This window comes from Notamacropus eugenii, chromosome 4 (genome assembly GCF_028372415.1).
Source record: "Notamacropus eugenii isolate mMacEug1 chromosome 4, mMacEug1.pri_v2, whole genome shotgun sequence".
NCBI classification, from domain to species: domain Eukaryota; kingdom Metazoa; phylum Chordata; class Mammalia; order Diprotodontia; family Macropodidae; genus Notamacropus; species Notamacropus eugenii.
Genome location: NC_092875.1, coordinates 109,669,831 through 109,683,347, shown reverse-complemented (window position 1 = coordinate 109,683,347; position 13,517 = coordinate 109,669,831). Strand labels below are relative to the sequence as shown.

Here is a 13,517-nt window from a genome sequence, read left to right as displayed (position 1 = left end):
CCTTGAAAGTGGGACTTTACTGTTTGTATTTTCATCCCCACTGTCTGGCACATAATAGATGCTTAATTTCTTCAAGTTTTTGTTTTAAATTTGTGGAATATTAAAATTTAGTCAGTGAACACTGATTCTATAGCTGGTTTTTTCAGTTGTGTTTTCTCTTAACTGACATTTAGTATATTCACCCCAATGCTGTAATTGTGAATCTAGTATAAATGTGATACCTTTAGGCAAATTCATCATCTTAAAAATGGAGAATACAGAATTTATCATTATTTTTATTATGAATTTTTGAGACAGAATCTCTATCTTACATAAGTTCACTATCCCCAGACCTGAAATCACTGTTGATCAGCATGAATGCTTTAACCTGCTTCATTTCTAACCTGGGCCAGTTAACTCCTCCTTATAACTCTTCCTTATGCATTCTGGTGGCCTTCTGCTCCCTCAGTGGGAAAATCATCATATTCATGCTCGGCTTAGTACGTTCACCCAGTCATCTTTAGCCTCACTGTATCTCAGAGTTCTGAAGCTCAATATGTACCCCACCATATCCAGCCTGAATTTTTATTGAGTATCTATACTCATATGTATGTCATTTCTTTTTAAAGAAATTTTTTTTCACCAATAAGCTTACCTTGACTTCTGGCATGGAATACAGCACCTCTAATGTAGCTATGTAAGATTTATTAAGCACCTATTTTATGCCAATCACTGTGCTCAGTTCTGGGGACAGAAAGAAAATGAGTTACTATGACTGAGGGAGTTCATCATTTGGTGGCCAAGCTTCATTGAGGAGTCTTTTTACCCTTAGCCAGGCTGGTCTTTGGGGCACACATAGTCTATTATCAGTCCTGTACCTGACACCTTTTATTATTTGGTATAAGACTTGAAAAAGCATGTGATCTTTCATCATAACCTCTGGAAACTTGGTTACTTTCATATTGCAGTGCATGGTTACATTCTGATAACTTTTTATTTGTCTTTCCTCAAGGTATTTTTAAAATTGTATTTAGTTATAGTGTACATTCTCTATTAAATTTACCCCTGAAGCTTTTGGTAGTATATTAAATGTTTTTCCATGCATGTGCCTCAGCCCCACCCACAGGAACTTTTCCCTTCCAGTAGTGAGGAAAGTTAGGCATCCAAGCTGAGGAAGCTCTAGGGAACCTCTGCTGACAAGGAACACCCGACTCAGCTGAGATGTGGGAGGGATGGGAGATGGGAGACATGACTGAGGAAAGGAACCAGCACATTCCCAGTGAGTGCAGAAGCAGTGGGGCAGGGACACTGTTGGCTATGGCCACTTACTGGAATCTGGAGGTCTTAGTTTGAGTTCTAGGTCAGAGAGGAGAACTGAAGGAGAATCTAAGGCCAGAGGCTCCAGCCCCCATACTCCATTACTAGAGGTGATCACAAAAATGAGGCTATTACCAAAAAAAAAAAATTACACAGGCACAGGGGAAAGAATCTACTCATAGAAAGTTACTATGGGAATAGGGAAGACGAGAGTTCATCTGCATGGAAGAAGAGTGAAGCAAAGAAACCCTACCCCAAAGAGTAATGTCAAATGGTCACCTGTTCAAAACAAATTCATAGAAGAACTTAAAAAAGACTTTAAAAAATCAAATGGGATTGAGGAAAAGCTTAAGAAAAATAACAATCCAAGAAGATTGTGAAAAGAAAGTCAGGCAGAAAAGGAGATCCAGAATCTTAAGGAAGTAAGTGACCCCTTGAAAATCAGGATTGGGCAAAGGGAAGCCAGTGAAGTTACACAAGATCAAGAAATAATAAAACAAAATATGAAGAATGAAAAAATAGAAAATATGAAATATCTCATAAGAAAAACAGCTGACCTGGAGAACAGATCAAGAAGAGAAAACAGAATAACTGGACAACCTGAAAGTTATGATAAAAAAAAGAATTTTGATACAATAATATAAGAAATAATTAAAGAAAATTGTCCTGAAGCATCAGAACGAGAGGGGAAAGTACAAATAGAAAAAAAATCCACTCATCATGACCTGAGAGAGATCCTACGAGGAAAACCCACAAGAATATTATAGTCAGTTTCCAAAACTTCCAGCTCAAGGGTATCCTGAATGAAAAAAAATATATACATTTAATGAATTATCAGACTTTCAGAACTTTGTTAAAAAAACAAAACAAAACACCTGAACTTAATAGAAGATTTGACATACAAGATCCAAGAGAATTATAAGGTGTTAAGGTACAAAGACTAATTACAAGGGACTCCTCCATAAGGACAAGACTATTTACTTTTTATGTATATAAAATGTAAAGCATATGTCTAAGATTATTATTAGTAATTGAGTAGTTCATAAGAATGTTTGGAGTAGATCTGAGCATTATAGGACTTAAAAAGTAAAACCATTCAGGAATAGCTGAAAAGAGTAATTATCTTATACAAATGAGGTGCAAGAGGAAGAACTGATAACAGAGGAATTAGATGGGGAAGGGGCTGATAGTTGTGGGAACCTACTGGGAGTGGATTCTAGAGGAAACAGTACATTCACATCTAGAAGAGCATAAAAGTCTTCTGAATTTAGAAAGAAGTAAAACAGTAAGGGATAGGGAGGAGGGAGAGGATAAAGGAGGGATCTTGAGAGGGGAGGGTGAGGGAATAGGTTAAGGGGCTATACAGAAGGGTGTTTAGGTTAATGGGAATAGGAGGATAAGGAAGAGGTTGTTGGGGAGGTAGATTAATAGGACAAAGTAGTGGGTAGAAGTAAAGTAGAGGAGACAGAAGGGATAGGAGATAGATATACACAAACAGAAAAGATTAGGGAAAGTATATGTTTATATATGTATACATGTATGTATATATCAACATATATAAATATATCCACGCTTAATTGTAGTCTAGGTGGGAGGAAGTGGGAGGAAGAACAAAGTAAAAAGTGTATGGCAGAGAACAAAAGAAAATGTACAAGGACGTAAAGAAAAGATGGACAGTTTTCAATCTAATGTGTTTTTTTATGGAAATGGAAATTTAAATTGCTGTATATATTGTGCACATGACTTTTTTCTTATTTTATATTTGTTTTAGTCTTTAAATTTATAATATGTATCTTTTTCTTTTATTTTGTATTTTAGTATTCAAGTCTAAAATTTAAAGAATAATGTTTCAGAGTTGGAATGGAGAACTATGATATAGCTGCCTCTGAACACTGATCCTTGTAGGCTGCATGTTTTAAGCCCATTTTTAGTTTTGCTAGGAAGCTACTCTACTGGCACTGACTTTGCTGATAGCTCCCTGGAGGTAGAAATGACTATATATTCTCATTAGACTTCTTTATTTACTCTTTAGCACTGTGTGAATTGAAGGGTTTTCCTAGAGAAAGTATGTAGGACCTGAATGGTCTGTCTTTTCCATCTTGGCTGGAAATTGATATGCTGAATTTTAAGTACTGACACAACATTGAGAATATTTCATTAGGCAATTGGAAATGTGGATGTGGAACTCCAGAAGTGTTAGAGGTCGAGCTGGAGAGAGTTTGAAGTCATCCTTGTAGAAATGATTGCTAAACTTGAGGAATGGATGTTGTTAAGATAGAGGGGAATAAACAAAGGTTGAGGACAGAGCCTACCTTTAGAGACTGGGAAGAGGTAGAAGATTCAATCTCTACCTCTTAGAAGACGCAAGAGAATGCAATGTTGTAATCTAGAACAGAAAGTAATCTAGAAAGAAGGGATGATGATCAACAGCATTAAATGTTGCAAGGGAGTCAAGGAAGATGAGAACAGAGTGAAGATTGTTGACTTTATCTATTAGTGGATCACTAGTTACTTTTGAGAGAACATTTTGGGTAGAATTCTGGGTATAGTTATCTTATGAACTATTTGTTTTTGAGATTTTTAGATTTCCAGACATGGGATTGAGAGAGTTGAGGAAAGCATTAGAGGAATCTGGGCACAGTGAAGGCCTATTCACAACTTTTCATATGTCATTCAACCACCAAAAAACATGTTCCTTGTAATTAGGCATCTAAAGACTCTAGATCACTCGGTATTTCTGTTCTAGTTATTATTGATTTAGACCTATTCTGCTGTTTGTGATATATTTAATCTTCCTTTCATTGGAAAATTTTACACATGCAGACTCGCAATCACATATGCATATACTAAATATTTCTGTTTTTAAAAAACTGACATTAATTAGAATTTTTAAAAAGATCTATCAAATAATTCTTTTATATATATAATAAATTTTTATGAAATTACTTATTTGATGTCTTAGCCAGGGCTTCTTAAAACTTTTTCCACTTGTGACCCACAATTTAAGAAGCACTGTGGCTTAAACCTTGATGGAAAATGATATTTACATTTTGTTGACTTCAGGTGTGATTACTGTTTTTTATATTTGTTGTTTCCTAGCTAAGTCAAAAACACTGCCCAACTTTTCTTTCTCTGACTTAAAAAGACTTAAAAATCCATTCTTTTTCCTTTTCCTAGAATCCGCATAGCTGGGATCCGAGGAATTCAGGGTGTGGTTCGCAAAACAGTTAATGACGAGTTGCGGGCAACTATATGGGAACCACAGCATATGGACAAAATTGTTCCATCTCTGTTATTTAACATGCAAAAAACAGAGGATGTTGACAGGTACTTAGTATAAAATTTCTTAAGACTGACATTTTTATGTAAAGTACAAAAATTTTGACTGGAATCTGAGTAATTACTCATGTAAACTTTGGGGATGGGAGGTTTAAAGTTCTTTTGTTAAAAAAATTTTTTTCAGTTTATAAACATTTATCTTCTCCACCTAAGGCAAAAAAAAAAAAAAGAAAGAAAATTCTTTTTTGCAAATATGCCCTATGAAGGAAAACAAAATCTCACTTTCCCCATGCCCAAATATATGTCTCATTTTGGATATTTAGTCCGTTTTCTCTCTTGTCAAGTGGTGGGTATTCATTAGACCTCTTGAATTACCATGTTTGGTTATTATCTTGATCAGAGTTCTTGAGTCTTTCACAGTTCATTATTATAGTGTTGTTACTAATTATTTTGGTTTTGCCTACTTCATTCTACGTCGTCATTCTACAAGTCTTCCCAGGTTTCTCTGAAACCATCTATTTAATTATTTCTCACAGCACAATAATATTATTGTAATCATTTTTGACATACTTTGTTTTGCCATTTTTTTAGTTGATACCTCCTTAGTTTCTAGTTCTGTGCCACCCAAAAAAAAGCTACAAATATTTTTGCACAATTGAGTTATTGTCCTTTCTTTGATCTCTTTGGACTCTCATCCTACTAAAATGAGAGACTTTGTATAACTGATGGTTTTAAAATCTTTTTATTCTATGGGGGGAAAAAAGCACAATTTAATAATTACAGAATGCTTAAATTGATCTGGTAGATTCTTATCCATATATTTAATGTTTTACTTCTAGTCCACCATTTGAAACTTGCTTAAATAATGTGATATTAAGCTTTTCTCAGAACCACTCAAATTGATTCTGTTTGACTCATAATACTAACAGTTAGATATATTGGTAAAGAAGAAAACTGAATTCTTAGTTCTTATGAGAGCTTCATAATGCTTATTCTCAAGGTGGTCTATATGGAAATCAGTAAGAATTAGTGATCTGAATATATGATTTTTAAAAACTATATAAATAAGAACTGGTAGCAGAAAACTATTTTTTATATTCATATATCTGATTTTAGATTGAGATAAAAGTGATTCAACAGATTTTTCCTTTCATTCATTTGTATTATCTAATTAAAGCCAAAAGTTTGCACTTCATTGTGCCTTGCATGAATCATGTGCGTAATTTATATGGTTATTATACTATGCTTAAATTTTCACCTGCTGTTCATTTTCAGGGTTAATAATGATCAGTACTTCTTATTCTTTTATTATCCTTCAACATCACCTAAAATGATGCTGCAAAAAATACCCAGTGCTAAATAAACACTTGAGAATTGAAAAGCCAATTAATTACCAATGATCAGGTCCTTGCTTAGTTCAAATATTAATAATAATGATGGTTAAATTTTATATATTTATAGTTGCAAAGGGATTTATATTCAGTATCTCATGTGATTCTTACAAACTTATAAAGGAGGTGTAGTACAAATATTATTTCCATTTCACAAATGAGAAAACTGGTTCATTCAGGTTAAGAGATTTCTGTGGGGTTTTGGAGTTAGTAAGTAGTAGAAAGTACCTACTAACACTATTATCCTTTGAACTCTTCCAGTTGCCTGCTAACCATCCTTTTCATTTATTTTGGAATTTTTGGAGTAATCAAAGTCAAGCTCATTGATCAGTAGTTTGTAGGCTTTGTTCTCTGTTTTCTTCCTTTCTTCTTTTTTTAAAATTGAATTATTTTATTTGTTTTCAGTGTTCGACAATCACTTCCATATGTTAGATTGTTTTTCCACTCCCTCCTTCTCTTTCCCTCATCCCTCTCCACTCCCTCCCTGAGATGATGTACAGTCTTATATAGGTTCTAGACGTACATTTCTATTAAATTCATGTTGCATAGAAGAATTAAAATGAATGGAGAAACCATAAAACAAAACATAATGCAAAAGAAAGTGGTCTGTTTCTATCTGTTGTCCAATTCCATAGCTCTTTCTCTGGCTGTGGAAGGCATTTTGCCTCAAGAGTCCACTGGAAATTTTTTAAGTCCATGCATTTCAATGAAGTACTAAGTCTACCAGAAAAATTCCTCGCACACTGTGGTAGTTGCTGTGTACAAAGTTCTCCTGGTTCTGCCCCTTTCACTCAGCATCAGTTCATATAAGTCTTTCCAGGCTTCTCTGAAGTCTTTCCTGTTCATCATTTCTTATTGCACAATAGTATTCCATTACGTTCATATACCACAACTTGTTCAGCCATTCCCCAGTTGATGGGCACCCTTGATTTCCAGTTTTTGGCCACCACAAAGAGAGCTGCTATAAATATTTTTGTACACGTGGGACCCTTTCCCATTTCTATGATCTCTTTGGGATAGAGTCCCAGAAGCAGTATTGCTGGGTCAAAGGATATGCAAATTTTTGTAGCCCTTTGGGTGTGGTTCCAGATTGTTCTCTAGAATGATTGGATGAGCTCACAGCTCCACCAGCAATGAATTAGTGTTCCAACTCTCCCACAGCCTCTCCAACATTTATCATCATACTGTTTTGTCATGTTAGCCAATCTGATAAGTGTGATGTGGTACCTCAGAGTTGTTTTGATTTGCATTGTTTTCTTCCTTTCTTATCACTACTGAAATTTTTTTCTCATTTCTAATCCTATAGTACTTTCTCTGTCCCCTTAAAGATCACTTATGGTGACTCAACAATCATGTCTACCAGTTCTTTTTCTGCCCTAAGGTACATTTCATCTGGTCTTATGATTTGACTTCGTTGTGTATGCTATAAGTTTACTTACTTTCTCTTAACTTGTCTTGGGTATCAGCTCCCACTTAGCCATTTTTTCTGTTCTTTTTTTAGTCCGTATTTCTTATTCTTTGTTCAGGACAACAGGTGCAAAATAAGAAGTTAATTATTTTTTGCTTTATCTTAGTAGTCAAATGTTTTTTCATCCACCCTTGTGGTATGCTTCTACTTAAAATCTACAGTTGATTCTCTTCATTTGTGGTAGTATGTTCTGTAAAGTCATGATGAACACTCAGTTAGCAAATACTGAACTAGTTCTCCTGGAGGAACTACAGGCATAGGTTCCTGTGAGCCTTTGGTCACAACATTTACTTCAACACTTTACTGCATGACCTTCCATACAGATTGATGAATTGCTTGTTTCTTTTTCTGATTTTACCGTGTTTTTGATTCCTTAACATTGAACTCCCAACCGAACTGAATGAACAAGCCTGAATGAACAGCTGTTTTCCATGTGAGGCACATGATAGCCTTCTTCCACGTAGGAATGCTAGACAGGACATCACCCCTGTGTTTGGGAGCCATTTGAAACAGCAAAATCAACAAAAAGCACAAAAATATGAAAAACGTGGGACTCAGAACTGTGAAAATGATACTTGTTTACAGTATGAGAGTTGAAACATAAAAGGCAAAGGGTTACCTTGTTCAACTTCAAATTAGAATGTGAATATTGGGTGACTCAGATTTTTTGTTGCACTGCACGTGTTAATGAATGACCACAAAAGTGCTGTGAGTATTGCTTTTGGTGTTACAAATACATTTTAGTGAGTAGGTGAATTCACAAATATGTAATTCTCAAATAATGAGGTATGGTTGTACTTGCATTGTACTTGACAGTCAGAAATTGGTGGTGGGGAGAGTCTTTAATTCATTACCTGTTGTTTTTCTCTTTATCAGTCGAATAGGCCCTCCTTCTTCTCCTTCAGAAGGTGACAAAGAGGAAAACCCTGCTGTGTTGGCTGAAAACTGTTTTAGAGAATTACTGGGCCGAGCAACATATGGGAATATGAGTAACGCTGTTCGACCAGTTTTTGCGTAAGTAATGTTTTATTGTGGTTACTTTCTGAATGCCCTCATCCTACGATGAATAATCTTTCCCAGTGGACCATTGAGCTATATGAGTAAGATCCTCATTACTGGATGTTGTAGGATTCTGGTTTTTAATCTGCTCTTTTTCAGTTTTACAGATGAATTCATACCTTTCACGTTCACATTTAGGATTCACAGTGTGTTTCCCTCTATTCTATTTTCCCCGTTTATCATTCTTTCTTTCTTTTTATCAGGTCCCTACTCACAAGTGTTTTCTTCTAACCACCGTCTCCCTCAATCTGCTCTCCCTTCTATAAGTCCCACCCCCTTACTTTGTCTTTCCTGCTATTTTTCTGTAGAGTAAGATAGCTTTCATTAACCCCTCTACTTACGTTATCTTACTCCCTCTTTGAGCCAGCTCCACTCCCCACCCTTTCCGTCCACTGTAATAGCTCTTTTTGCACTCTTCATGTAAGATAATTTATCCCATTCTACCTCTTTTTCTTCATCTCTTAGTGCAGTCCTCTTTTTCACCCTTTATTTTATTTTATTTTATTTTATTTTGGGTATCATCCAGTCTTAGTCAACTGTACCCATGCCCTGTCTATGTAAACTTCTGCTGACTGCCCTGATAATAAAGTTTTTAAGAGTTACAAGTATCATCTTCCCATGTAGAAATGTAAACATTTTAACCTTATTGAATCCCTTATGTTTTCTTCTATTACCTTTTTATGTTTCTCTTGTATTTGAAGATCAAATTTTTTATTCATCTCTGATCTTTTTATCAGGAATGCTTGAAAGTCCTCTATTTTCATTGAATGTCTGTTTTTTTCCCCTGAAGAATTATACTCAATTTGTTAGGTAGGTGATTCTTGGTTGTAATCGTAACAACTTTCTCTTCCAGAATATTGTATTCCAAGCCTCTCTGACCCTTTAATGTAGAAGCTCCTTAATCCTGTGTAATCCTGCCTGTGGGTCCACAATATTTGAATTACTTCTTTCTGGTTTCTGGCAGTATTTTTTTCCTTCATCTGGGAGTTCTAGAATTTGACTGTGATATTCCTGAGAGTTTTCATTTTGGGATCTCTTTTAGGAGGTGATTGGTGGATTCTTTCAATTTTTCTTTTACCCTCTGGTTCTAGAATATCTGGACAATTTTCTTTGATAATTTTTTGCAAGATGATGTCTAGGATCTTTTTTTTGATCATGGGTTTCAGGTCATCTAAAAATTCTTAAAATATCTTTCCTTCATCCATTTTCCACATCAATCTTTTCTCCAATGAGAAATTTGACATTTCCTTCTATTTTTTCATTCTTTTTATTTTGTTTTATTCAATTCTGATTTTTAAATAATTTTTTTTTTCAGTGAGCATTTGTACCATCTTTTCATATGACCAGTTTTAATGGTTGTTTTCTTCAGTGGAGTTTTGTACCTACTTTTCTGTTTGGCCAATTCTACTTTTTAAGGACTTATTTTCTTCAGTGAGTTTTTGTACTGTGTTTATAGATAACTATGTGTATGTGTACATATATCCATGCTTAATTGTAGCCTTCCTTAGGGTGGGGGAGGGGAATAAGGGAGTGGAAAAAAATAAAGTAAAAGGTGCACAGCAAAGAACAAAAGAAAACTTAGATGTAAGCAATAAAAAAAACCAGGCGGCTTTGAAAACAACGTATAGTATTTATTATATGGGTTTTCTTGAAAGGGAAATTTATTATTTTATATTGAATCCTCTCTGATGTTCTGCTGTATACATGACAATTTTTTTTCCTTTCTCGTTTTTTTTTGTTTAAAATAAATTTTAAAATTAAAAAAAAAGATATGGAGAGAAAAACAAAATCAGTAATGATAACCATGAATGTGAATGATAAGAACTTAGCCATTAAGTAAAAGATAACACCATGGATTTAGAAAGCAGAATGCAAAATTTTGATTTTTAGAAAAACATAAACCATAGAGTTTGACATAGTGAAAATGTGGGGTCAGAATGGAATTTTTTCTGCATTCAAAAAAGCAGATGTAGAAATTAATTATCCCCTGTCACGCCTTTGTAAAGGTGGACGTTATTAAAAGAGATAAACAAGTAAATTATTATGCTCATTAAGTCATCCTTATTTCATAGATAATGAAGTTAATCATTGATACACATGCATTGAACTGCCTGTCACCTAAGTAATTTAAGGAAACAGGGCTTCAGTTTCAGGGAGAAGTAATTCAAAACTATCCTAGTTGTAGGCTTCAATGAATCCCTTTCAGACCTATGTAAATGTAACAAAAACATTTTTAAAAAGTATTTAAGGACCTATATAGAATTTTTTTAAAATTAGCTTTGATATCTAAAGATTGAAATGAATGAGAATTGAAAGGAAAACATTTTTTTCTCAACTTTTTGTAGAATCTTCACCAAAATTGACATGTGCTAGGGTATTTTAAAAAAACATCAAACTCAGTGTCAGAAAAGTAGAAACAGTGCTTAATGCTTAATCAATTTTAGTGCATCAGAAATTATAATCAGTAAAGGATATAAGAAGAAAGAATTCAATCCTAAAATGTAATCCTAACTAGTAATTTGCTTGATTGTAGTTTTTCTCCAAGACAGAACTTGGAGATCTGTGATTTTTTTTTTCCCATTGATATTATAACTGTTTCATTATAATGTATTTCTTTTATCATCTTGGAGTGTGGAGAAATGTCACACTTGGATGTAAGCCACTTCATGCTTTCACCTGTTCTGCTATACTATTTGAAACTTTCATCATTTTTTCTCTTGAACTACTCATGATATTTTCATTTCAATGCTAAATAACTGGTTAAAACTTTTATAATCAATTATCACCTCTTAATGATTTGACTACTCCAGGACTGAGCTTCTTTTCTTTACTGTCAGCTTCATAACCCTACCTTACCAACCTCCTGTTTCATCATTTTACTATATCTATCAACTTATTCTATCAGATTTCTGTAATGTCCCAATTTTTTCCAATTAAATTACTTTTTTTTGTTTTGACAATTTACTCATTTTCCTCTGCAGTTTTATTCCGTGTTCTGCTTAAGCTTCTTTAATTCTTCGTAGTCCTTTCATATCCCCCTTAATTCTTTTATAGATGCCTTAATTGTCCATTTTTTCTTTTTCAAAGGACAAATAGGATCTGTACTAGTGTCTAAGCCTGTTTCCCTTCAAATTTTCCTTAATTTCTCCCCTCCTAATTCAGCCTCGTATCTGTTTCACTAGTCTAAGCACTTCTTAGTTCCCAATATGATTGTCTTCTTATTCAGTACGTTTTTCTCCATTCTTACATTTCTTCCATTGTTTTCTCCCATAGAAGCCAGAATGAATTTGTTTTTAGGTCTTTATTTTTAAGAAGATTTATAATAATATAAGTTTTATGTATTTAATACAATTTTTCCTTTTAAGTGTTCTTTCTGTTCCTTGTTTTCAACAACATACAGAAATTATGTTGTGTGGATTTTTTAACCCATTACTCAGTGTGTTATCTTGTTTTGTTGCTTATTTGCTATCATTCCATTTGTGGATATTGCCTCCTATTTGCCAGTTCTTACTACCTTACTGTTTTCTGTCTTATTATTATTTTTAGCTTTACATATGTCTAGTATCTAGCTTGTCAAAATCATAATGGTCATATTGAGTATCATTGCATATTGGGAAAGATTCCTTTGTTCCTCTGTTGCAGTTATATCAGTTATCCTTAGTTTTTAAGTAAATGAGAGTCATTGCATTAAAGATAGGAAAGTGGATGCTTGGTAGCCTTTGCATGAATTGGGTTCTTTGTAATAGATAAATTGAAATATAAGACTATGTGACACAGATTTTCTTTTACTTAATTTGCCCAGCTTTCTCACTTTTTGCAGGTGACATTTTAGATTGTATAGTTTTTCATGCATATGAAATGTAGAAATTATTTGTATTGGAAATGACAACACTAGTATGGAATATCTTGTGCTGTGTAGCAGTTTGAAAAAAAGCCTAAATATATTGAATTTTATAATAGAGTGGTATTATACGTAGCATTTTGGGGAGTTGCAGTGTTCCACATGAGTGAATAGTTTTGAAACGTGAAGCTTTCTTCTTTTAAACTGCAGTGTTTTTTTGAATGTGGAGGTGGAGGGGGGCAGTAGAGAATGGATATGGGCTTTGTTTTCTTTGGTGTTATGTTTGATTTCCTTTTTCTTAAAGATTGCTTGTCAGTAAATGGAGTTTTTACTGTACTTTGGCTGCTTTGTATTCTTCATCAAAGAAAAACGTATTGACATTTGTGAGATTTGATCATGCTGAATTGGGTTTTTCTTTTGCTCACAGACATTTAGATAATCACAACCTCTGGGATCCCAATGAATTTGCAGTCCACTGCTTTAAAATTATAATGTATTCCATTCAGGTAAGGTTTAATTACTTTATTATAATTACTGAGTAACATTGGTTTTGAGTAAATCCTATTTAAATATTCAGAAAAGAAGACTCAACATAGAGTTGCTTAAAATTACTCTAAGCTTTTGAGAACACCTTGTATAGGACATTTATTGTTGATCTCTAACTTTTGCTTTATTTTTCATAATAACTTATAGGGGAAAACTAGTGGTAAATAAATCATGGGAATCATGTCTGTGACTTGTAAGATAAACTTTTTTATAACTCCATACCATTTCTTTTAAAAATGAACTTTTGTTGATATCTTTCAGTTTTACATTACTTATATTTCCTTCCCTTCCCCCTCAGAAAGCAATCCTCTATAATAAAGAATAAAAGGAGGAAAACAAAGCTTATTGGTCCCAAAGAAAAGATAAAAGTATTCATCTTCCCCCTCTCTTTGAAGAGATGGGTGACTGTAAAACACTGTATTTATGCATTTATGCATGCATAGATGAATACATGTTTGCACATCTATCTGTCTATCTATCTATCTATCTATCTATCTATCTATCTATCTATCTAGATGTGTGTATGTATATGTGTGTATATATATGTATGTGTATGTGTGTATGTGAGTTTGTAGAAAGCGATGCTTGTGCTGATTGTGGTAGGGAATAGAGTTCAGAGAGATAAAGCTGAGGCTCT

General features: G+C 33.9%; 1 protein-coding gene across 4 annotated transcripts in view; it reads left to right on the top strand.

Moving 5' to 3' along the window:
* EFR3A (EFR3 homolog A) overlaps positions 1-13,517 on the top strand; it is a 137,846-nt gene that overhangs the window by 54,226 nt on the left and 70,103 nt on the right. For all 4 annotated transcript variants that reach the window (XM_072603056.1, XM_072603057.1, XM_072603055.1 and 1 more), the window contains 3 exons: positions 4,474-4,623; positions 8,311-8,448; positions 12,762-12,840. In XM_072603056.1, the coding sequence (XP_072459157.1) occupies positions 4,474-4,623; positions 8,311-8,448; positions 12,762-12,840 (367 nt within the window). The remainder of the gene's footprint in view (positions 1-4,473; positions 4,624-8,310; positions 8,449-12,761; positions 12,841-13,517) is intronic.